General features: G+C 42.5%; 6 protein-coding genes across 6 annotated transcripts; 5 read left to right on the plus strand and 1 right to left on the minus strand.

The window, feature by feature from the left end:
* Nucleotides 1-875: 875 nt before the first annotated feature.
* Nucleotides 876-1,577, plus strand: LOC121053486 (merozoite surface antigen 2-like). Its single transcript, XM_040520453.1, has one exon. It carries the CDS (start codon nucleotides 1,061-1,063, stop codon nucleotides 1,397-1,399), a length of 339 nt encoding a protein of 112 aa, XP_040376387.1. The 5' UTR covers nucleotides 876-1,060; the 3' UTR covers nucleotides 1,400-1,577.
* Nucleotides 1,578-6,169: 4,592 nt separating this feature from the next.
* Nucleotides 6,170-10,041, plus strand: LOC102717131 (pentatricopeptide repeat-containing protein At1g71210, mitochondrial). Its single transcript, XM_006648208.3, has 2 exons — nucleotides 6,170-9,101; nucleotides 9,595-10,041. Exon 1 carries the CDS (start codon nucleotides 6,308-6,310, stop codon nucleotides 9,032-9,034), a length of 2,727 nt encoding a protein of 908 aa, XP_006648271.2. The 5' UTR covers nucleotides 6,170-6,307; the 3' UTR covers nucleotides 9,035-9,101; nucleotides 9,595-10,041.
* Nucleotides 10,042-10,439: 398 nt separating this feature from the next.
* Nucleotides 10,440-14,242, minus strand: LOC102717408 (ribose-phosphate pyrophosphokinase 1, chloroplastic). The gene is made up of 9 exons (XM_006648209.3): nucleotides 14,037-14,242; nucleotides 13,442-13,615; nucleotides 12,836-13,084; nucleotides 12,341-12,484; nucleotides 12,072-12,239; nucleotides 11,661-11,730; nucleotides 11,448-11,529; nucleotides 10,976-11,135; nucleotides 10,440-10,734 (listed from the first exon to the last, which is right to left on the minus strand). Exons 1-9 carry the CDS (start codon nucleotides 14,136-14,138, stop codon nucleotides 10,696-10,698), a joined length of 1,188 nt encoding a protein of 395 aa, XP_006648272.2. The 5' UTR covers nucleotides 14,139-14,242; the 3' UTR covers nucleotides 10,440-10,695.
* Nucleotides 14,243-15,630: 1,388 nt separating this feature from the next.
* Nucleotides 15,631-18,239, plus strand: LOC102717683 (probable xyloglucan endotransglucosylase/hydrolase protein 30). The gene is made up of 3 exons (XM_040521136.1): nucleotides 15,631-15,975; nucleotides 16,052-16,152; nucleotides 16,243-18,239. Exons 1-3 carry the CDS (start codon nucleotides 15,792-15,794, stop codon nucleotides 16,969-16,971), a joined length of 1,014 nt encoding a protein of 337 aa, XP_040377070.1. The 5' UTR covers nucleotides 15,631-15,791; the 3' UTR covers nucleotides 16,972-18,239.
* A 1,216-nt stretch (nucleotides 18,240-19,455) lies between these two features.
* Nucleotides 19,456-21,679, plus strand: LOC102718334. The gene is made up of 2 exons (XM_006646763.3): nucleotides 19,456-19,749; nucleotides 20,973-21,679. The coding sequence occupies exons 1-2, from the start codon at nucleotides 19,619-19,621 to the stop codon at nucleotides 21,418-21,420; spliced, it is 579 nt and encodes a 192-aa protein (XP_006646826.1). The 5' UTR covers nucleotides 19,456-19,618; the 3' UTR covers nucleotides 21,421-21,679.
* Nucleotides 21,680-23,136: 1,457 nt separating this feature from the next.
* LOC102718618 (18.9 kDa heat shock protein-like) lies at nucleotides 23,137-24,094 on the plus strand. The gene has a single exon (XM_006646764.2). It carries the CDS (start codon nucleotides 23,197-23,199, stop codon nucleotides 23,725-23,727), a length of 531 nt encoding a protein of 176 aa, XP_006646827.1. The 5' UTR covers nucleotides 23,137-23,196; the 3' UTR covers nucleotides 23,728-24,094.
* Nucleotides 24,095-24,830: the final 736 nt, after the last annotated feature.

A 24,830-nucleotide genomic window follows, 5' to 3' on the forward strand; every position in this document is an offset into this window, starting at 1 on the left:
GTCAAATCTACTGTACTAGGTTATGTCAAATCTAGTATAAGCTTTAAGTATTGTGAGATGGAGGGAGTGCATTACAATCAGACACAAATTAGTTTGAATCTAGGGTCGGCAACTGCATAATAAATCATGCAGGCATTGTCTCTCAAATTACAGAGTACTAGCAAATCACTTTATTTTTGTAAAAATATTTAATCTATTTTATTTCACAGATTTTATGGAGAACGAAAACACCAGAATTGTCCTAATCGTGTCACATCACATCAAAAGTACTATTCCGTTCTCTCTATTTTATAGGTGATTGAGAAACTGTAATATGTAATTGCAGTTAATTAGTTGCATGAAAAAACATGTAAAGAAATTACTAAATGAGATATTGTTGTTAACTTGTTACTATTTTGGGATAATCACTTATGGCATGTATAAAGGTCCTGAGATATGTCCTCTTAATTAATACACCAAATAACTTTTTATTATCATTGCTTTCTTTTTATCACGTACACACAACAAAACTTTCTTTAATAAATGGTAAGAGTTAACTCTGACCCATTATTTTACGTGACAATAATTTTTCAGAGCATCATATTTCCTTGGCTGGTGATGGAGAGAAACGGCTAATATTGTACATAGCCCTATTCTAGTAATCTTTGTCCATTTTGTTTCACCAATTTTTTTTATATAGCGAATGAACAAAAGAAACACAAGCTAGCTCTTCTGTTGGGTCAACGAACCGAGAACCGGGGAGCTCGCCGGATGCCGAGGCGCGCATGCGATCGATCGACGGCCACCGCACGTAGCCCGCGAAGCTCTCGCGGCCTCACGCCGCGCGCGCCATTACCTCTCGCCCTACATAAACACCTCCACCACCACGCCGCCGCTACCAAATCGAAGCAGCTCATCTCTCGCATTATTTCTTGTTCGATTCGATCATCGTGCATCGATCGCTTGCTTTTCGATTCCGCAGATCGATCGATCACCGCATCACAGCAGCAGCTAGCTAGCTCGAGCTAACTGAAGCTGAGGTGAGCTGATTGAGCTAAGCTCGCTCGCGGCGGTGAGATTAATGGCGCAGATGGGCAGGACGGCCGTGGTGGCGCTGTTCCTCGTCGTCGCCGTCGTGGCGGCCGCGTCGGTGCCGGCGGCGGCCGCGTACGGATGCTACGACGACTGCTACGAGCGCTGCGCCAACGGCAAGACGGACCCGGCCTGCACCTCCATGTGCAACGAGGCTTGCGGCGTCGCCGGCAAGGCCGCCGCCGGCATCAGCGCCGCCGTCGGGATTGGCGCCGCCATCGGCGCTGGAGCCGGAGCCGCAGCCGGAGCTGGAGTTGGAGCCGGAGCCGCAGCCGGAGCTGGAGCAGGAGCCGGAGCCGGCACCGCCTACGCACCCAAGGCAGCATGATCGAGCGGCGGCGCCACCCTCCGTCGTCTGACGTTCGCCGCCGGCCATCGATCGACCATCGTATATTCGCGCGTGTTCCGTTGGTTTTTTGTTTGAAATTTCGTTAATTTAAACGTCAAGCGTTTAGTTGTTTAATTAATTTCTGCAAGTTCGTGTCTCCGATTTGTAACTCTCATATAATAATAATATAATAATAATAATTATTATTATTATTAAGTAATTAAGTTCTCTTATTACATTGTGTTAATTCATCTTTCGTTCTATTGTGATATCCATCTTGTGTAAACATGTCGTTACTTAATACTCCTATTTTAATATTATACGGCATAAAATCAAATTGCACGGATTATACTGATAAGAGCTAGAAAACGTTTATTAGAGTCTAAGTAAATCTAATTACAGTGAGTATGGCTTAAAAAATTATTTTCAATCACCAAGACATCAAAATTGTAGAGCAGCTGCCTGGGGTCACTGGACACTGGGTGGTGGTTCTGTCCCCGTATTACCAATGCGTTTCATCTTGTTTATAAGCGAACATTTCGATGATCCAACAAATTCAATCAAAAAAAGGCCCGAAGAGAGTAAGCAAAAACCAAACAAAAAAAAAGAAAGTATGGTTTTCGATCTTCTCCATATTGTTTTCAAATATATATTGCCTATATTTTATTATATGTCATCTCTGTGAGAAATTGGAATAGTCTCATATTAAAAATTTAGTATAAGTTATACTAACTCAAAACTAAGAGAGCTCTATTGATCTATTAGGCTAACTTTGGGTCTACACCACTTGAGTGTGCACGGGTCAAAATTATAGACCCAACTTTAATACCACTGGTTAGGAATCAACATTTTGATTTTTATTATTCTCGTCTCCACGTACTAATTATGATTTTTCACAAGAGAACAAATCTAGTTTAATATATCATCAATTGTGCTGGAATAATAGTGATTATTTTTGCAATTGCATTCCGAATCTCCCTGATCATATCATTTTCCTTAAAAAACGAGTAATCAAACCGGTTGTAGATCGGCCTTTCTGGCTGAAAGTTTAATCGGAGACATATAAGATAGTTTATTAGTTATTCTTTTAAGCCAATAATTAAGCCAGCTTAAACTTCTAAGCGTCATGCGAAACCAGTAGACTAGTGTCATATTATCAAAATCCTTGGTTTTGGAATCATGGTTCCACCCCAAATTAAGTTGGAACCCATCTTTCTACCAATCTTCATACATGTACTAATGTTCTAGCTAATCATTTACCTCTTGTTGTACATTATTGAAACAAATCCTCTTGACTTTAGAACATCAAAGGGAGAGGAGTACAATTGCTAACATAATCTTGCAGTAAGTTGATAACTATACGTGCAATAACACAATATATCTATAATATTATATTTCCCGGTGCACTAGATATTATATTAACACTGCTATACGTACAATGATTATACGACGAAAAATTTCTCCGCTGATTGGGCCTTAGGTCCATCCAAAATATATCTATTTAAATTTCAATTTATTTTACCCCAACTAAATTCTATTCATAAACATCTATCATATAACATGGTGTATATCTTGATCATTTTGCTCAGCTCATAATATCGCCTATCTTCTAAATTGTTCACCTATTTCAGGATGAAGGTGGTCTTATAAAACTACTACCTCCGTCCCTAAATGTTCGACGCCGTTGACTTTTTTATACGTGTTTGACTATTCGTCTTATTAAAAAAATTATCAAATATGTAAAAATATATATATACATAAAAATATATTTAACAATACATGAAATGATATAAATATAATTGGGGGAGTAATTAGGAGTAAACTATCAATACATCAACAAACGAGGGAAACATCTCCGGAATTAAAAATTAGAAGGGTTTTTAGTGCAAATAACCAACACATACACGTACGCTCTCAAGAAAAAACCACACGCTTGGCCGGGAAGCTCTCATGTCCTCACGTCGTCTCCGCGGCTCTCCGTCCTGCCCTCCCATGCATCAATTCACATATATAAATCAAACACGCTCCGCTTAATTCTTATCTTAGCCAGCGACCAGCTCAATCCATCGTCTCTTCTTCCATCTCTCTCTCGATCTCTTGCAGCAGCTAGCTAGCTCGATTCTGCGGTCGAGTGCGCGATTCTTTCTTCTCAGGAGAAGCAGCAAGAGTTTGATACTACATACAATAATGGCGGTGATCAGGATGGGCGTGGCGGCGCTACTCCTCGTCGCCGTCGTGGTGGCGGCCGCGTCGGTGCCGGCGGCGGCCTCCTACGGCTGCTACGACGACTGCTACGAGCGCTGCGCCAACGGCAAGACGGACCCCGCCTGCACCACCATGTGCAACGAGGCCTGCGGCGTCTTGGGCAAGGCCGCCGCCGGCGTCGGCACCGTGCTCGAGGCAGCCACAGCAGGCGCCAGCACCGCCGGTGCCGCCGCCGGAGCCGGAGCCGGCCCCGCCGAGGCTCCCGCAGCAGCATGATCGATCGAGCTCGCGGCGCGGCGTCCCGCCGTCGGTGTCAGCCATCCATATATAGATCGACGCGTGCATGCATGAGTGGATGTCCATTGATTAGCATGTTTAATTAATCTCTGTTCTTTAATTTGTTCGTCGTCAGTTAATTGATGTTTAATTAACTGACTAATCTGTATCTAATCCATATGCTTTCGATTGGTTAATTCTCAAATTGCAACAGTTCATTTACTTAATTAATGCGTAACTTATTATGTGATAGTACGTTGGTGACAAGTTAGGAGGGATGAATAGGAAAATGTTAAGAGAACCTGTAGACATATATTTGATGTTCCAATAATCCTGTCCTAGAGGCAGAGGCAAGTTTGCTTTTACATCCGAGCGTTATGATCTTTTCTGTTCGAATTTGTGTTCGTGTCCTAATAATAAATTTATTAATTTTTCTCCACTGTTTAATAGATACTGCATAACCTTTAGCTTTACAAAATAGATGAGAATTTGTCGGTTTCTACGAAAACCGCACTTTAATTTTCAGGGTATATATAGCCCGAGAAAACAAACTATCACTTTCCCATGAAGTTCAAAATGTCAAACCAAATCTTAAGTTTTTGACAAATTTTAATTGGAATTTGTCAGTAGCCACCAGTTTTCAAATATGTTTTAAAAAAAATGTTTGACTCCCGATTTTTTATGGGAATGGTTTGGTGAACCTTTTCCTCTCCCTCATGTCGTGTAACATTGCCTTTGTGTATTAACAGAGAAAAAGAAGAAATTTTCCAAGTGAAAATCACAAGATAGATATATTTTCCTTGCTTTCGGCAATTTAAGATGAAGAGGTGGTTTGATGACTTGGGTAAAACGCTGTATACCAAAAAGAACTTTGGTACCAATATGTTGTAAGAATTTGATAGCTATGTCAAAGACTCAGCGGATGCAAGCTGTTTGGACTTAATTTGCACACACAACGGCGAGAGAAAATTGCTATTACGTTATTGTTACCAAAGAAGCTGTTTGTAAAATTGATTGAAGTAATATATTCAGTTGGGTATATATATCGCCTCTACGATCCGGTCAAAAGAAAAAACTATTTATGAAGCTTCTTCACCACCGCTAATGGCATGAACAATAATTAATACTTCAATGTTAGCATACGAGAAATTACTGTCATCAGTTAATCTAATAGATGGCTTGATACCAGACACATGGATAGGAGGGGTAATGGGCTAAGGCCCTTGGTTCTTTCGTAACCCTATTTAATTCTTAAAAAAAATTAGTTCAAAACTCTATATAATTTTATTTTCAGACAAAAAGTTTATACCCATTACCATCCCTATATATGATACCCACGGAATCACAATAACAATTATATGAATTTATCATAGTACTAATCTAGATAGCCACCAAATCATTAAGTATACGAATTTATTACTCTGTATATATAATCCAAACAACATCCAAGCATAAACGGGAGACTTATACAAATATCAGTTATCCACTGTATATGACATAAGAATAAACACACTGGAATGTTTATCAAACTACTTCATCCGTCTAAAAATATATCTATTTTTTCGTCCACTTCCTTATTTAAAATCAGCATAACTATAACTCACTTTGACCTTAATCACTTAAAAAATAGCACATAGCACATGTCACTGATAAAACAAATTTCTATATATAATCTAGACATGTGTTATATCTAGATTTATTTGTAGAAATTATTTTTATATACAGAGATTATCACATTCATCTTAAAAAGGTGATCCATTACACTAGATTATATCAATTAGTACTCCTATATTTTATTCTTTTTTTATTTGATACTTTTAAGTTTATGTCTGACTATTTGTTTTATTAAAAAAATATAATCATTAATTATTTTGTTATGATTTGATTTATTATTATAGGAACTCTAAGCATGAATATAACTTTACATATTTGGATAGAATTTTTAAATAAGACGAATGAATAAACATATCTTAAAATTTAATAATATTAAATTAAAAAACCGGAGGAAGTAATATGAGATGGAGCTAGTAAGCTGTAAGCCTCTTTATTTTGACTCAGAGAGAATGAAGGAAAAAAATCAATTTTATAGTGCTTGAGAAGGTAGAGGTACCAATCAAAATACTAAATTTTACAATAAAATTTTAGTAACTCCCGATATTTACTTAAATTATGTAAAATTGCTTTAAAAAAATTGGAAATCGGATGAGCCTCGAAGCTTCGTGATGCTTTCATCTTGGCTCGCTCGGCCCACGTCGCGCCGCGCCACCACCCCAAACGAGACCGACCAACCGGCCCAACCCCAACCCCAAATATTTCCACGCACGCCTCGCCGCCGCCACACCCGATGCCACCCTCCGCCGCCGGCTGCCACCGCTGCCGGCGGCTTCCTCCCCGCCGTTGACCGCCTCCCCCCGCGCGACCCACGCCATGCCCCGTCTCCTCGCGCCGTTCCACTCCCGCTCCCGCCGGCCCCTCCTCCTCGCCATTCTCTCGAACACCTTCTCTGCGTCGTCCACCACGACCGCGCCGCCTCCCCCGCTGCCCTCGCTCTCCCCGCTGCTCCCGCGCCGGGCCGACGCCGCCGCCAAGCTCGCCCCCGTCGTGCGCGCCGTCGCGGACTCCTTCCGCGACTGGTTCCTCCTGCGCCGCCGCGGGGCTGCGGGGGCGGTCGCGCCGCCCGAGGCGCTCGACGCGATCTACGGCGCCCTCGCGTCCGAGGACGCGGCCGCGCTCGATGCGCTCCCGCTCTCCGAGGAGCTCGTGCTGGCCGTGCTCCGCCACCGCCCGCGGCAGCTCCCCGACGACGACGCGCTGCTGCTGCTCCGCCTCAGGTTCTTCGACTGGTCGGGGAGCCGCCGGCGATACTCCCACTCCCGCGCCGTCTACCACGCCATCTTTGGCCTGCTCTCCCGCTCGCGACGCTCCGGCGTGGTGGTGGACTGGCTCCGCCTCTTCACCAACACCGCCGCGTCCGCCTCCCGCTCGCGCTTCCACGACACGCTTGTCGTTGGCTACGCCGTCGCCGGCGATCCCCAGCGAGGGCTCAGCATCCTCGGACGCATGCGCTTCCGCGGCCTCGACCTCGACGCCTTCTCCTCCCACATTCTCCTCAATTCCCTCGTTGAGGCGTCACTCTATGATTATGCTGATTCCTTCTCCCGCCACCTTGCTTCCAGTCCCGTGGCGACCTGCATTCGCATCAAGAGCCTCTGCCGCCAATCCCGCATCGGAGATGCTGTGGCTCTCCTGGACACGCTCCCTTTCGACGAGGCATCCGGTGGCGCTGCAGCTGGCTCAATCATCACAGTCTTGTGCCGCCGTGAGCGCTTCGATGAGGCAGCTCAGATTGTTGACAGGTTCCCTTCCCCTGATGTGTACGGCTCATGGATTCATGGCCTCCTTGAGGCTGGAAGGCTTGATACTACGTTGCAGTTCCTTTCTGAGAAGAAAGAGGCTGAGGGGTATATTCCTGATGGACGTCGGTATGACAGGCTTATTTATCGCTTGCTTCGCAGTAACAGGCTTGGTGAAGTGTATGACTTACTTGTGGAAATGATGGAGGAGGGCATTGCTCCAGGCCTTTCAACCATGAATTCCGCCCTTTGCTTCTTTTGCAAGGCTGGGCTTGTGGAAGTCGCAGCACACTTGTATCGGTCAAGAATGGAGCTTGGGGTTAACCCTAACAACGATGTCTATAACAATTTGATCAGAGCTCTGTGTCAAGTTGGGGACACAGAAGAGGCATGTTTGGTGTTGGAACAGGCTATGGCAGAAGGGTACTTCCCTGGGCGCCAGACATTTACCATGTTTGCAAATGTCCTTTGTCAGGAGGGGAAGCTAGATAAGGTGCGGGTCCTTCTCGACAGTGCACTCAAGCAGGAGGCATGCCCAACAGACAGTGTCTTGGCCAAGTACCTTGTGGCATTGTGCAAGAGTGGGGATGTGGAGGCAGCATGTCAAGTGCCTCAGATGTCAAGCAGTAAAAGTCCTATGGGCTTGTATCGATATGAGTCAACTTACAATAGCTTGATTCGGGCATTAATATTGATCAAGAGGGTGGATGTGCTGCCAAGGCTCCTATTGGAAATGCAAGATATGGGCCACATCCCAAGCCGAAGCCTCTATCAGTCGGTTGTGTGTGCTATGTGTGAGGTGAACAGGTATGCTGAGGTTCTTGAGCTGCTGAACAACCAGTTGCAACGGACTGCACTACACCCTCGTGTATGCTACAACTACTTCATTTCTGGGGCTGGGCACGCTAAAAAGGCTGACATGGCCAGGGAGGTATATAACCAAATGGAGTATGCTGGGCTTGAACCATCAGGAGACAGCAATGTCCTTCTTCTTATGAGTTATCTGAGGAGCAAGCGTATTGGCGATGCACTAAACTTCTTTAACTTCATTCGTGACAAGAAGGCACCACGCACCAAGTTATACAATGTATTCATATCTGGTCTATGTGAAGCTCGCAAGCCAGAACAGGCAATGGTGTTCTGGAGGGAAGCAAGGGAAAAAGGTTTAGTCCCGAGCATCAGCTGCTATGAACAGCTTGTGCTCCTGTTGTGCTCCGTGAGAGATTATGACAATGTCATAAAGATTATTGATGACTTCAGAAAAACAGGTCGCCCTGTTTCAGCTTTCCTGTGTAATGCTCTTCTGTTGCACACATTGAGAGGTGGTGACCTTCTGAAGGCTTGGAAACGTTCAAGAGACCAATCAGAGAAGGCAACAGTGAAACCAGAAGAGATCCAAGGTAAGGGGGTTGGACGATTCTTGATTGGTGAACTTGTTATGATGTTTGCAAATGGTATTAGGAACATGAATGACTTAGAGGATTTAGAAGAGGACCTAGAAAAGCATTTTCCAGTCGATGTTTACACTTATAACATGCTGCTGCGAGGATTGAGCATGGTGGGCAGGATGGATTCTGCTTGTAACTTGTTTGAGAAGCTGTGCAGAAAGGGATATGAACCGAATCGATGGACTTTTGATATAATGATACATGGCTACTGCAAGAATGGTGACAGGGATGAGGCTGAGAGATGGATGGAAGCAATGCACCGCAATGGGTTCTATCCCACGTGGTACACTATGAGGTTATACAACAATCTAGCGTTGCGAGCAAATGATCGTAAAGCCATCTCATTTGTATAAATAATCATCTCTCTGCCACCACAATCATGCCTTGGTCTGCCTTGATCCTCTTACTTTACTGAAACAGGTAAAGTATTATCAAAACCATTGAATGTTTTAGTTGTTTAAAAGTTTCTTTATGACATTCATTTACTGTTATGCTCTTGTGTAATTCCTTCTATGTTTTCTTAAAACACAAGCAATAAGTCGCATTAGCCATTTCCCTGCACTTTATGTTAGGCACACATTGGTCAAGGCAATCTGTCAAGCTTAAGCATGACAATGTGCTGGATGGCCATTTTCAATTGGCAGTCGCACTTGAGTTTAATTGTTAGGAACAGGCAGAACAGACGTACAATTGCTTAATAACACGTAAATACATATTTGTCTATTCTAATTTTACAAGTTCATTTTGTTTGTGCGGTTCATATTGCAATGATTAAAAAAAGGCATTTACTGCACACGAACTGGTTGTGATTATTTTTGGTCTCTGTAAATATCTAATAGACCAAGCAAGTTAATCTAGCCTTTTTACTTTTTCCAAGTCATTTTAATTCGGTGCGGGTTTTGGATGTTTGCAGGCAATCTTTTGAAGATCAGATCTGTACCTGTGGAAGATTATTCCTAAACTTAACATTAATGTACTTTGAATCACATCTCACCTGGCCCCAACACAGCGTCCAAGATGCGTCTAGGATACTAGTTGACATGTAAATCTAGTTTTACACAATTTTGCGATCACATATTTTATGCCCAGAATTTTGAGGTTTTGGCTATTCGATCATTCGGCATTGTTTCATTCGGTGCAACAACCATTAGGGCCCCACTGTAATCAGTAAGTTATATCAAGCAATGGTTATTCTTTTTTGATCTGGAAGCTAAGCACTAGAAAATAGAAATTGAATAAATGCTGTTTGTACAATTTCTGTATTAGGTAAGATGTGTGATGTGCTACTTGGCAAACAATCAGTAAATTATACTACCATCAAGCAATGGTCATTCTTTTCAGTGACCATTGGTTTTCAGCCTTTTTATGGAGGTGAACCTACGCGTTTCTATGTTCTTTCACATGCCAACTGTTCAGAAATTTGGATTAGAACTTGGATCGTTTACTGCATATTAAGCATCTTTTGGGTTGCAAAGAATTTCCTCATTGTGGATCATCATTGAAGGTCACAAAAAGATGTTTTAATGTTGAAAGGATCTACAAGACAAACCAGATCATCCTGTGAACATTCGATAACTTTTATTTTAATGTATATTGAAGATATAATCTCAACAATATTTGGCCAACAATTAGCGTAACACCGATGCAAAATTAAAAAAAAAACACTATCGCATTCAAATTTTCGTTTGAGAGAGACGACCAAATGAAACTGCACGTTGTACCCATCGCAGAGAGCCCATAAAGTTGAACAATTCGGCATTGAGCTTTGCAAAGAAATACATGGATCACGTGGAACGATATGTACATTACATTGAGCATACTAGTAGTAAGCTAAACTACCTAAATTTCAATATTATGTACTATGGTTCATCGAAATACTGAAGAGTTAATTGGCTTCTTACACCAATAGAATAATATCAGATTACACAGCTTATTCTGCGAAACCAAACATAAACAAAATCCAAAATTTGGGGCTAGGTAGCGCTGATAGTTGGGGGGCAATACACCTTGAGCTTCAATCAATGTCCAAGCTTGAGTACGGCTCATGACCAACCTGCATTGGTTAAATGATTTAGAGGATCATCAGTCTGAACATCAAAAGAGTTGCACCCAAGAAAAGAAAAACTGATCTTTTAATCAAGGGAAATTTGCGACCGTGCCATTATAATTTTGAAACATTCAATGGTAACATGAGCATTAAGAAATGAGTTGTGGAATCAATTGGAATTTGGAAGCAACCCAGTGCAGCACATGAAAGAGTAGAGAGTTTGCGCGATATCTAGTAAAGTACTTACTGAGCAATCATCATGCACACGCCAGATTGTCTCCCCTAAAAGGTTAGCAACTGAAAGAATAGTCAGCTGCGGAAAACTCTTGTCCTCCTTGAGAGGTATAGTGTTTGTGATGATCACTTCTTGAAACAAACCACTTGATAACCTTTCAATGGCAGGCGGGCTGAAGAAGGCAACGGACAAATATAAAAACCACCAGACAGCTATAAATTTTCCACAGAAGTATAACAAAGCATAACTCGAATTTAATTCAAGAACATTGATCATTGTTGCCGATTATAAGTATGGTAAACAATTGCAGCTTATGAATTGTTTAGGCAAACTTGTAAAAAGCAATTCCACCAGAATCACGAATAAAGTATGCCTATAAGCATGGCAAAGGGGATCCTGAGTTTCTCCACAGTAAATCAAGTTCCGCTAGCTTACTACATCAAAATCTACTATAAGTACTATAATAAGTACAAATATACCGTACCTAAAAACAGCATGTGTACAGCAGGCATAGACCTCTCTTGCTCCTTCTTGATGCAGTAGCTCAGCCCCTTTGGCAATAGTTCCTGATTTAATTGGTTTCATTAGAATATTGATATTTGGAAGGCAAAACGAAACTAGTTTTGTATGAACTTAATGTTAAAAGTAAATTCTCAACCGCCTTGCATGAATGGGAACACTTCAAATGAAAACTTACCAGCTGTATCGATCATATCGTCCATCATAACAGCCACTTTTCCTCTAACATCTCCAATAAGATTCATTACCTGTAAAAAAATGAATATGATAAAACTATAATGGTTTAATTTCAGAAAGCATGATAATTTTTAACAACTATGCAACATTTAGTAAGATAAACACATCTCAAAATGTATTAAGCACTATAAATTTCATGCATCAAGCACCATAATTTTCACGCAGAATAAATCTAGAAAAAGGTGCCACAGAATATTTCTTCTTCTATACATCATCCTAAGCTGCAGTTCATATAACATGCACCATGTATGGTGAAGAACTTAGAACAAACTAAGTTTTTTTCATGCTTGCATTCAATCATGGGTATCCTGTTAATCTGTTATAAACAGAAAGCAAAGAATGCTCTACTTGCCTCGGCAACATTGTGTCCATGCCTTCTTTTATCAACAATTGCTAGAGGTGCATCTGATAGCTTTTTGGCAAAAGCACGTGCCCTGGCGACACCTCCAACATCGGGAGACACCACCACCAAGTCATCTGAACATATTGTCTTGCTGGCGAGATAATCAAGAATCACCGGCTTGACAGATCAAAGAAGCAAAAAGAAAGACAAAGTTATAAGCGCAAATGAAACAACATGCAAGTCTTTTAAGTTATCAATGAACATGCATCAATGTGTACCTGACCATAAACATGATCTACTGGGATGTCAAAGTATCCCATGGCTTGACTGGAATGAAGATCACATACAAGGACACGGTTTGCACCAGCTTCTGTAATCATATTAGCTACAAGTTTTGCAGCTATAGATTCACGACCTTGAGACTGAAAGCAAGAAATGTTCATTTTGGTTAGTTTTGACATGCCAGCCAGAGTGGTGCCGTAAGTATTTGAAATTAAGAACTCCAACAATATATCCTAGTGTCAAGAATAAGAGTTCTTCAGGTGTTAAGACAATATGTAATGCTACTGATTGCCAAGGCCTTCACAAATGGACAAACAGCCTAAATTTACCCCAAAAAGCCCCTCTCTCTCTCTCTCTCTCTCTCTTCTCTCTCTCTTTGCGGAAACTAATAAAATCCCACTGTTGCAAGCTTGACAAATGGCACTAAAAAACAATATGATCCCAAAACCACTATCATAATTTGGAGGCAAAAAATTGCAAGACAGCATTACCTTCCTGTCAGCTCTGGCGTACCCAAAATAAGGGATAACTGCAGTAATGTTTTTAGCAGATGCTCTCCTACAGGCATCAATCATGATCAGAAGTTCCATAAGATTCTCATTTGCAGGAGGGCATGTTGGTTGCACAAGGAAAACATCGCATCCCCTTACACTTTCTTGTAACTGAACATATATTTCACCATCAGCAAACCTTTTTATGTTAATCTTCCCAAGTTCTAAGCCCAGGTAACTTGCTATTTCCTGCAGATAGGACAACAAGAAAAACTTGCATCTTAGTTTAGCACTTTTAATTGATCATTCAGTCAAAGATGTGCTAACTGTAACACATCACACTTAAATACTACAGCTAGACTTCTTTCAGTAGCAGCTTTCCACTTTTCATAGTTCTTGGCTATATTCCTATTTGAGCCTACCTATAATTAATATACACTTTTACATCAACAAACAATCCATTTTCTGAAAGTTATGAGTGACATGAAGAATACAACAACTTTGATATTACAACAGCAGTAAACCACATAGCCCAATTAGCTGCCTCTGCCAAATTCGAAACAACAGTACGCAAAGCATGAAAAAGTGATGGGACATTCAACTGACCTGGGAAAGAGAAGGATTAGCTGTGCCCGAGAAGATACGGAGCCTCGTATCATTTTTAACATTCGCTTCCTGGATAATTGGCAGCGTGACAGGAGTCAACAGTGATCTGTTAGACACTGGAATGTATGGTGGTACTCCATTGACCACCCTCAGTTGATCAATCTTCTTACACCTCTGCATGACAAAAGAACCTTTCTTTCAGCTTAAATAGGCAGGAATGCACTAATCTAGAGCACTGAATTGAACATTGCTACCGCCACACTTGCTTTGCTGCCTTGTAGCAAAGAAAACGAACCCACTTTTCTTTGAGGTAAGCAAATTTTACACGAACAGCTCCAATCAATGAACAATAACCTAACTTTTGGTGCAGTTAACATAGCACTACCGTAAATCAGCCAGCACAATCTGCCAAGAAGTCCAAAAATCAACCTTTTAATTGATGCTAATACACCTCCTAATTCCTAAAGCTCCTGACCCCATCAGCAATCAGTCCATCACAAATCATCACACCACTACAGCACTAGGTAGAACAAAATAAACACCGGAGGCGGAGCAACGCGAGTGGCGTAAGGCGGGGGGTGGGGAGTGAGCTCACCACGACGACGGGGGTCGGGCGCGGCGGCCGGCGGAGGAGGCCCCGGCCGCGCGCGGCGAGGGGAGACGGCGGCGCGGCGGCGGCTGAGTAGGAGAGCGGCATGGGGGTGAGTCGGAGGGGGGTAGAGTCGGCGGTGGATGGCTAGGGTTTAATTTGGGCCAAATCGGGGTTTAGTTTCAGCCGCCGGATTACGACGCTCCCCTCATTGGCTGCTTCATCGTTTTCTCCTCTCTCTCTTTGCTTTTCTTTTTTTCCTCGTTCGAAGGGGTTAGCTTAGTCTCTATACATAATTTGATATAGTATAGTTATCGGTCTCATATCATAAAACTCTCTCTTATTTAATTACCAAATCAACATATCATAAAACTCTCTTATTTAATGATCCTGCCAAATCAACAATCATTTTACTCAAACGGAATCATATTTAATGTGCAAGACACCCCATAAAATATAGATTGTGACTTGCCTACTCTTGCTCTTGCAATATAACAACCAAGCTCACCACATAAATAAGTTATGTCATCACTAATTAGGCAACTAACAGTTAATACGATATTACATAAAATTTTATTTACTGTAAAAGATAAAAAGATGTTTGCAATATAACTTAAGTGTTTTTATTAAATTTAATTATAGACTTTACATTTTATGGTTATATTAAATAATATGAATAAATTATTTAATTAAACATGTCATTGCAACGTGTGAACTTGATAATGCAGTAGTTCTACTGTATCAATTTGTTGTTAAAATGTTTTTAAAATTAGCATATAAACTCACCCTTGCAAGTTCTGCAACTAGCGTCCAAACTTTAAAACTCGTAATTTATTATTCAACATATAATTAATTATATAAAATTATAATGGTCACTGTTAACTACTGTCTCCTTCCTTTTCATAATATAAGATGTTTGACCTTTTTAACCGTTTGACCATTCATCTTATTCAAAAATTTAGTACTAATATAAAAATGATAAGTTATGTTTAAAGTTATTTTGATAATAAAGTAAGTCATGAGCAAAATAAATGATATTTTCATAATTTTTTGAATAAGACAAATGATCAAACATTTCACGCAAAAAAGTCAAACATCTTAACAGATAGAGTGATTGTTTGCTATATTTTATTAGATTAACAAATACTTAATAGACAAACCACTTCGACAGTTTGGTCTATGTATAATTGCATTTAAAAGAAGTATTAAGTTAAGTTTTAGAAACTAATTATTCTTTTTCATAGACAAGGTATGCTGTTAAGATTTCATACCCCTTCATGATTACATCATACAAGACATTTTTAGCGTTAGTACTCTATCTATCATAAAAAAAACAGTGGATATTATCATCATCGTTGAGGTTTGACACGAAAAATTGAGCTAATTATTCAAATGTCAAAATCTAGAAAACCGTCAGTTACTCTTTTCACCACGGAACTAAATCTTTTTCATCGTAATTTCAGGAAGTTACCCGTCGCACTAATTTTAGTGCGTAGTAATTAATTACCTGCGCTAATTAATGACGGATTAAAAAAAACAGGGAAAGTGTAGGCGTTTTCTTCTCTCTTCTCTCCCCGGTCTTCAAGGGTTGCATGCTTTTCCAATTGCATGCGATTCTCCGTTCCAATTAAACCGCGCGCGAATTTTTTTTAATTAATCTTGATTTCTTCGCATGCATCTCCGCCTCCATTAATCTTGGCATCCACTGGGTTGGGTTGCATTCGAGAGGGAGAGATCGCGCGCGCGCTCGCCGCCGGCGGCATGGCCGGTGCGTTGGTGGTGGTGGTGATGGTGGTGGTGGTGGTGGTTGCGGCGGCGGCGCTGCCGGCGATCGACGTGACGACGGTGGCGTTCGAGGAGGGGTACACGCCGCTGTTCGGCTTCGACAACATCCTCCGCTCCGGCGACGACCGCACCGTCAGCCTCCTCCTCGACCGCTCCACCGGTAAACACCAATGCAAATTTGAGCTCCTCCTCGTAATCCGATTCAAATCATCCTCGCAAAATTTGGATTTTTTTAGGATCGGGGTTCATCTCGTCGTCGATGTACCAGCACGGCTTCTTCAGCGCCTCCATCAAGCTCCCCTCCGACTACACCGCCGGTGTCGTCGTCGCCTTCTACGTGCGTGCGTGCGTAATTGATTGGTTAACCACGCCGGCGCGGCGGCTCTCTTTGGTGGATTGATTTGGTTGGTTAATGGCGCGCATGCAGACGTCGAACGGCGACGTGTTCGAGAAGCGGCACGACGAGCTGGACTTCGAGTTCTTGGGGAACATACGGGGGAAGCCATGGCGGGTGCAGACGAACGTGTACGGCAATGGCAGCGTGAGCCGGGGGCGGGAGGAGCGGTACGTGCTCCCGTTCGACCCGACCACCGAGTTCCACCGCTACTCCATCCTCTGGACGCGCGCCGCCGTCGTCTTCTTCGTCGACGACGTCCCCGTCCGCGAGGTCCGCCGCTCGCCGGCCATGGCCGGCGACTTCCCCTCCAAGCCCATGTCGCTCTACGCCACCGTCTGGGACGCCTCCACCTGGGCCACCTCCGGCGGCCGCTACCGCGTCAACTACCGCCACGGGCCCTTCGTCGCCTCCTTCACCGACCTCGCCCTCGTCGGCTGCCGCGTCGACCCCATCCAGATGCTCTCCTCCGGCGCCTCCGGCGAGTGCGCCGCCGCCGAGGGCGCGCTCCTCGCCTCCGACCTCGCCGTCATGACGCTCGAGAAGCAGCAGGCCATGCGCCGCTTCCGGGAGAACAACATGGTCTACTCCTACTGCTACGACGCGCGCCGGTACCCCGTCCCCTTCCCGGAGTGCGACGTCGTCGACTCCGAGCGCCGCCGGTTCAAGAACAGCGGCCACCTCCGCCTCGCGTTCCGCCGCCGCCGCCGCCCCCGGCCGGGCTCCCGGCCGGCGAAGCCCACCAGCGCGGCGGACATGTAGCAAGTAGCAACACACACATATATACACACAGCATTTTGCCCTTTCGCCGACCATGCGCCGCCGGGTTCTGTGCACCGAGCCACCGAGCGATAAGATTACGATAAAAAAATAGAGATGGCAACGAGGACTAGTCACCAATTTCTCACGATAAATTCATCTATCAGGAGATAGGGACGAAGATGGTTGATATCTATCTTTCATAGAAAATCAAACGGACCAGAACTCATTCCTATCGGGGATGACGGGGGTTGCCCTTTTCTTCGCAATGACCCTACACTGTAGATGAACAAAATATAGACTTTATATATGTTTTGGCCTAATCCTATCCGCCAGCCTCCACCGACGCAAGTGCAGCACGGGGACAAGGAAACCACGGGATTTTTCTCCAATACGGTTATCGGTGATGGGTTAAAATGTTAAATATAGCCTTATTGTGGTTAAGGGGAAGGAAAAAAATTATCATCTTAGATACGGTGACGCGGTGGTGACTCTCGAAGGTGAATTCAAGCTGAGAGAGAACCGAGCGATGGGCCAACGCATCTACCAATTGGGCCCACGCAGTATACGGCCCGTCTTAATCCGGCCCATAATTTCAAACTGGGTGTGAATTGCAGTGGGCCACACAGCGATTGATCCTTTGTAAATGAGACCAGCATGGTAACGTGGAATATCCGAAATTCCGAATCCAAGGTTAGCGCATATACGGATATACTCCTAACGATCCAACCAAAAACATTTCTAGCCATTGACACGTACTGCAAGAAATTATCTCAGAAACGCGAAAGGTTCTGTAGCCTATTGGTTACATAAGAACTTAATAGCACTTGAGGTTCTGAATTCGACTCTTCTTTGAAATGAATTTTCTAGAATTCTAACGTCTCTGTGCTTTCAGTGTCTTTGTGCTCTCAGTGAGAGACGACGTGCCCGTCTCGATGATCTTCGGAGGTGCTCATAGGGTGAACGTCGTCTTTGTGCTTTCAGTGAGAGACGATGTGCCCGTCTCGACGATCTTCGGAGGTGTTCATAGTGCTCATAGGGTGAACGTCGTCTTTGTGCTTTCAGTGAGAGACGATGTGCCCGTCTCGACGATCTTCGGAGGTGTTCATAGTGCTCATAGGGTGAACGTCGTCTTTGTGCTTTCAGTGAGAGACAATGTGCTCGTCTCGACGATCTTCGGAGGTGTTCACAGGGTGAGCGTCTATGTTGTACTGAAGGTGACATGATTACCTGAAACCAAGAACAGACATAAACCGAATACGTTGGCCAAAGTTTTTGAGGCTGAGTTCTTTTCTGTTTAATGGAAAGAAAAATAATTTCTTGGTTTTTAGGAGTATATATTTTCTAAACTGCTAAATTACGCATGTCTTTTTATAAAATAATATGAATGATGCTAAAAAATATATTAATCTAATTTTAAAAGTTTGTGACAGTTACGTAGTAGTAATCAATTAATCATTTAATAATATCTTACCTCGTTTTATTATCTCGGTCTTCGTTCCCATCTCAAATTAACTCACCCTAAATTTGGTCATTGGCATAATCAATATTAGTTTGTTAGGGCATTCTCAACCTAATGACTAGAATAGTGTCCATAGCATTAAATAAGTTGCCACATAGGATGAAAAATGATATGACAAGTGAATAAATAAGGAAAGAGAATGAAACCATGTCTTACATGAGACATAGTTTCTACAAAACATCCAAAATATCATGTGTGGAATAGTGGTGTTTGCATTAGAAGAGTAGTGTCTAGTACTGGTTTCTTGATGATGAAAAGTTTATCTAGTGTTATGGATTGAGAATGTTCTTAATATGGAGGCCTATTAGGTAATCTTGTTTGAAACAATCCTAACCATACATAGAGTATCTATTTTTAGGGCTGTCTAGTGTTTTTTTAATAAGCTATAATTTTATATTTGACAATTATTTATCCAAATTCTACAATAATTAGAAGTGGTTTCCCTAAAGTAAATGCTGAAATGAGTTCCATTGTCTAGAAAGTATAATGTTTGAACAATCCAATGCTGATGTTAAGTTGTACGTAGTAATTGTTATTCAGGAACATGTTCTCAAAACTAAGTTATAAAATTTAGTAATAAAATAAGCCATAAAATTGACCGGTCACTTTAGTCATGGTCACTTTAGTCATGATTGAAGGCATAGCTCGACCCATAATACATTCATATCTTGATTTTTATATCAAGATATCGTATCGAGTCAGACAAATTAATTGGTCTTAACTTTATTACTTCTATTCCATTTATAATATTCCATAACCTTTTTTACATTCATATAGATATAAATAAACAAATAAATCCGGATATTGAAGCAGGGATAATTTACAACAAAACCAGCGACACAGCAAGCAATTAAGACCGGCACACAGATAGACCACGGACAGGTAGACGAAGGGAGTGACGTCACTCCATCGCCTAGTCCAGCATAACACCTGAGTCAGCAACCCCTCCTCCAAGACACGGCATCTTCCAGGAGATACTAGAACTCCACGGCACGCAGATGCCATTGCCATTGCCCTCCTTTCTCTTACCAAAACCACGCCTCCTCCGCCGCCGCCGCAAAACCCTCTCCGCCGCCGATCCGCTCCTCCTCCGCGCGCGCGTGGCCGGACGCCCCCCCCTGACCGGAGATGGTGCTGTGGGAGCTGACGGCGATCACGGCCTACTTCCTGGGGCTCAGGCGGACCTACCGCCTCGCGCTCCGCCTCCAGCGCCGCCTCATCGGCCCCAACCACCCCAGGATCCGCCACTTCGTCTACAGGTTCCTTCGCCTCTCCCTCTTCTCCTCCTCCCCCCGCTCTCGCACGCGCAGTGCTGCGAAGGGTTCGGTTAGGGATTCGCCCAAATCGGGGCACATGGATTCATTGACTTCATCTTTTTGGTTGTTGTGATTGTTGGGGGAGCAAACCAATCGGAGGCGAATCCCGCTCGCCTGCCTAGAAATTGCTTCCGCCTCTCCTGAAATCTGCGCTAAGCTGTCGCCTCTCCTGAAATCAATTAGCGCAGACATGTCAATGCCGTAATAATACGGGACAATATGTAGGCTTATTCATGGTGAATTGGACTCCCTTACGCGCAGCGAGTAGCTTGGGACAATGTCGCTTTGCCAGCATTTTTGGTGTTAGTTGTCCAAAAGCACAGCTTTGATCTTACATTCTCAAGGCTGCGACTGCCTCATTTCAGTCATACATAAGTCATAAGTCCATATGAAATCTTGTCAAATACTCCTATTTCTGTGGTGAATTGCTCAACATGGAAGTGGTGTTCCTGAATTCTTGCATATTCATTTTTTTTACTTATCAATACAAGAGATTATACCTGCAAGCCGCAAATCTCCCGCTCTGTTTATGCCTTTCATCTGCACTTTGGTGTGTATTCATTTGAGATATCTTTAATTCTAATACATCACCTTATATTACCATATATGCCTCTACTTTTGCTTAATGCCACTGAACCATCTATGTGTGTTGTCCAAATAAAAATTCTTGACATGGCTCACGACAAGGAGCATAAACGTTGTATTGCAGCTTTGTGGTATATTATAACCTGGAACTAAGTTCCATAGTTTGCTGATCCCCATGAAATTGGATTTTTTTATGCTAACATTGTACTTTATAGTCATTTTGATGCACAACCACTTATTAGTGAATGGACCTGCATATTGCATACATAATCCTGACTCTCCAGCCATGTAAATGCTAATTAATTCTTTGGTTTCATTTCATACCTGATACACTGATGGTTTGAACCTCTTTCTTATGTGGATCTATCACTAACAGTATATATCTGCTCTACAAATCTCCCCACGATGGCCATTGTATAAACTAAGGATTAATATAATTCAGATAGTTCTCTTTAAATAGAACTTCATTTCAATTCTTTTGTTCACCCCTGAATAGTTCTTGCTCATTATCTACTATACTACACAATATTAAATATTCATTCTGATTGATTTTACATGACTAAACGAATTTTTCTATGCAGGCGCACACGGGATGTTTTCAATGTTGCAGTCTCAGTGCACAAGAACATTCAGCAGAGAGACCTAGAAGTTGGTCGGAACCTTGGTAACATGATCCTTCGCTGGCTTGACCGCATGAAGCCATCGGCACAGATTCGTCCTCATCCTCCAGGCCCAACAAATGGCAGCTCAGAGCAATTCAGGCATCTTTCGAGTACAAGCAAGAGCACAGCAGCTCAGAAATCTGCATCCAAAGCTTCACCACATGACAGTGGAAAGATGTTGTTTTCACCTCTGAATATTCGACCCAAGTCCTTCCCTGTTCTACCTACAATGATGCAGCCGACCAAGATTAGTGTTAGCAGCCAGTGTAGGCGGATTTCCTACTCATCATTCCCTTCTGCCACCGCAAAGAGGAAGGATTTCGTTGAGGGTGTGTTTCGCAAGGACATTGCACAGCTAATGGTGTGATGGTATATACTTTCCTGGAATTGAAAGTTCATTTGACTTAATTTTCGCGTAGAACAGGAATCTCATGACTCATGGGTGATGGGTCCTGCAATAATAAAGGTCTGAAGAAGATTTTTGTTGCTCAACCAGTTTAGCAGTAGATTTTCTAACCAATGCTCAAACGACAGTATGTGATGTTCCATAATGGATATGTCTACTCCATTAATCCTTGAAATGTGCAAAAGGATATATGAGGACTGAAACATTATATCAGTTTCTCTTCGCTTTTGTGCCTTAATGATCAGATTTCCATTTCAGAAATGGCACTACTGTTAGAGATATATATCTTCACTGCTTGAAACACCAGGAAAATTTATGTTTCTATCAGGAATTTACCTTTACTTTTACTGTTCAACTCACCAAATGGAAATGGTTGGACGTATTCCTGTTGCAGAAAGATCACATTTCCTTGTGTTTCTCCACATATAAGTTTAATTAAAGCTGTGAAGTTACATATCTTATGTTTCTACATATCATTCTTGTACGCGAATTAGGGTCATGCTAGTAATTCAGCTAAGCACAATGCTACTATATACGATCGATGCATCAAGAAGAAATAAAGGTCAGGCAGAGTCCCTGAGGCAGCGAATGATTCCATCTTTCATATCTGATATATGATATTTTCACTTTATTCGAGAGCTTGAAAAAGAAGTGATGTGAATTATCTCCACGAAAAATTCTCATCTCAGTGCTTGTACCCATCGACCGAATAACGAATCCACTATTTACAGAAGAGCCATGCATGATTAGCAAAGCGATGACAATTAGGGTCCGTTTAGTTTCCAATTTTTTTTCTCAACAATATCACATCGAATCTCTAGACATCTAAATAGAATATTAAACCTAGATAAAAAACTAATTACATAATTAAGGAGAAAATCGTGAGACGAATCTTTTGAGTTTAATTAGTCCATGGTTAGCTATTAGTGCTACCCACATGTGCTAGACGAATTATGCTTAAAAGATTCGTCTCAAGGTTTTTAGGTGAGCTATAAAATTCATTTTTTTATTTGTGTCTAAAAATATCCTTCTAATATCCGATCAAACGTCCAACATGACATAAAAAAATTCTTTTCGCTAAATTAAAGAGTATAAGAGGCACATTTGCATTACCACTGAGTCACTGGCCTACATACACACTGGTAATCTCTCGTCAGAAATCACACAATAGAATCTACACCGTCTACAAGCTCCTAGAAGATCCGTATTCCTTACCAAATCGTACACATTTTGTAATGTCGGATAAATTTGTGAGTATAATTTTGATAAAAAACGTAACAAATGCACTGTCATTAAGTTAAGTATTACCTTCGTCCCATAATAATCTTATTTTTCGTTTTTCCGTGTACAATGTTTGACCGTTCGTCTTATTTGAAATTTTTTTGCGATTAATATTTTTATTATTACTAGACGATAAAATATAAATAGTATTTATACGTGACTATTTTTTTTGATTTTTGCACTAATTTTTAAATAAGACAAATAGTCAAACGTTGGATACGAAAAAAAATAAAGTTATTATGAGACGAAGGTGTAGTAGCTAGTATTATTATCACGGGACAATTTGGTCATTTCTCACTGAAAAGCTCAAGATGCCCTTGATGTGCGTGCCCATGTATACGTATGCATCTATAAATAGACAGGCTAAGCTGGCTGGCTAGCTCAACAAGTGCTAAGTGCCCTGATTAATTAGGTAATTAAGCAAGCTAGCTTGAAGCTGAATTAGCTAAAGCTGCCATGTCGATGATCAGTAGCATGCTGGGCCGGAAGCAGAACGTGCAGCAGAAGGGCGGCGCCGGTGGTGGCGGTGGAGGCCGCGCCGGCGGCGGCGAGGTGGAGGCGGTGAGCGTGGACATCATGGAGCCGTTCATGGAGGCCATCTCGCTGACGGCGTTCGCGCCGGCGGCGGCGCTGGGCATGCCGTCGCTGCCGTTCTCGACGGCGAGCATGGACTGGAAGGAGACGGCGACGGAGCACGTGTTCATGGCGGACCTGCCCGGCGTGCGGAAGGAGGAGGTGAAGGTGGAGGTGGAGGAGGAGAAGGTGCTCAAGATCAGCGGGCAGCGCGCCCGCGCCGCCGACGAGAAGGGCGACCGGTGGCACCGCGTCGAGCGGAGCTCCGAGCGGTTCGTGCGCACCGTCCGGCTGCCGCCCAACGCCAACACCGACGGCGTCCACGCCTCGCTCGACAACGGCGTGCTCACCATCACCATCCCCAAGGACAGCGACGTGAAGCCTCGTGGAAGGCTCATCCCAATCACCAACTAGCTTGCTAGCTAATCATCCAAACCCACCATAATTGCTGCTGTTAATTACAGTTACTCCTACCTAATTAATATATCACTTCCAGTATATGGGCCTATTTGGGAGCTTTCGACGGTCGTAGCTTTTCGCAGAATCTTTAGAAGTCAGAAACCTTCTCAAACAGTACTTAGCTTCTGAGAATTTAGAGTTATAAAATTTAGAAAATAAACTAGAAGCTTTTTTAGATTCTGAGAAGGTTATCGTCAGCTGCTTTTCAAAATCTTAAGTTCCCCAGACAAATACTATGTATTCTATACTCGAAGTACTAATAAATTGGAGTATTAGCATGTATGGTGGTGGAATAAATGTGATATTTCGTGACGCGGCATAATTAAAGTGCAGGAATATAAGCATAAAGTTTGATGTCTATGCATTGCCAACGTAGGCCCTATTTGGAACGACGTATGGTACAAACACAGTAATAAGTAATTACATAATTTGGATAAAAAAGCATATGTAAAGCAAATGATAAAAAAACGTACGCAAAAATACGAGAATGACTTTGGATAGACATGCTGTAGGGAAAAGAATAGGAATAAGACATGAGAGAGATACTCAAATGAAGTTTTTTAAGAAGGTTGGTGCTCTTTCAGTAACCTTTCTCCAAAATCTACATGTCTTAAGTAAAATTTAATGAGATTTTAAAAGTTTTAATAAGTTATTTCAAAGGCACAATGACAAAAATTACCTATAGGATTTGACCACTCCAAGCTAGGTTTCCTCCACCGGTGCCACCAGTCCCAAGCATGGAGGAGGCTCTGAGCTAACTGTTAGTCAGGCCCAGCCCAATGTGGCCCACGTGTGGGAGAGCATCAGAGCAGAGTCTACCACGTCAGCAAGACTCTTTTCTTCCTTTTCTGATTTTTAATCGCTGTTAGCTTGTATTTATATGTCATATATGTCAGCGGTCTCCTCTACTTGGAAACAGCGTTCTGCTATTTCACATTTTAAAAATCATTAATCGTCTCGTTGTCCTATTTCACCGTTTTTTTTCTTGAGAGAGAACAACGAAACTAAATGTTTAGAGTAAGCGGAATTCCTGCGGCCTCATCTTTTAGCTTTTTCGT

The sequence above is a fragment of the Oryza brachyantha genome, chromosome 2 (genome assembly GCF_000231095.2).
Source record: "Oryza brachyantha chromosome 2, ObraRS2, whole genome shotgun sequence".
NCBI classification, from domain to species: Eukaryota; Viridiplantae; Streptophyta; class Magnoliopsida; order Poales; family Poaceae; genus Oryza; species Oryza brachyantha.

What these genes read in the sequence shown, in the direction of transcription:
- LOC102718618 (XM_006646764.2), top strand. Translation starts at nt 23,197, where the DNA reads ATGTCGATGATCAGTAGCATGCTGGGCCGGAAGCAGAACGTGCAGCAG.
- LOC102717683 (XM_040521136.1), top strand. Translation starts at nt 15,792, where the DNA reads ATGGCCGGTGCGTTGGTGGTGGTGGTGATGGTGGTGGTGGTGGTGGTT. An exon ending in CCTCCTCGACCGCTCCACCG is followed by an intron (nt 15,976 to 16,051) that starts GTAAACACCAAT and finishes GGATTTTTTTAG; the next exon opens with GATCGGGGTTCATCTCGTCG. An exon ending in GTGTCGTCGTCGCCTTCTAC is followed by an intron (nt 16,153 to 16,242) that starts GTGCGTGCGTGC and finishes GCGCGCATGCAG; the next exon opens with ACGTCGAACGGCGACGTGTT.
- LOC102717131 (XM_006648208.3), top strand. Translation starts at nt 6,308, where the DNA reads ATGCCCCGTCTCCTCGCGCCGTTCCACTCCCGCTCCCGCCGGCCCCTC.
- LOC102718334 (XM_006646763.3), top strand. Translation starts at nt 19,619, where the DNA reads ATGGTGCTGTGGGAGCTGACGGCGATCACGGCCTACTTCCTGGGGCTC. An exon ending in ATCCGCCACTTCGTCTACAG is followed by an intron (nt 19,750 to 20,972) that starts GTTCCTTCGCCT and finishes TTTTCTATGCAG; the next exon opens with GCGCACACGGGATGTTTTCA.
- LOC121053486 (XM_040520453.1), top strand. Translation starts at nt 1,061, where the DNA reads ATGGCGCAGATGGGCAGGACGGCCGTGGTGGCGCTGTTCCTCGTCGTC.
- LOC102717408 (XM_006648209.3), bottom strand. Translation starts at nt 14,138, where the DNA reads ATGCCGCTCTCCTACTCAGCCGCCGCCGCGCCGCCGTCTCCCCTCGCC. An exon ending in TAGATCATGTTTATGGTCAG is followed by an intron (nt 12,240 to 12,340) that starts GTACACATTGAT and finishes TGATCTGTCAAG; the next exon opens with CCGGTGATTCTTGATTATCT. An exon ending in CGATATGATCGATACAGCTG is followed by an intron (nt 11,530 to 11,660) that starts GTAAGTTTTCAT and finishes CAATTAAATCAG; the next exon opens with GAACTATTGCCAAAGGGGCT.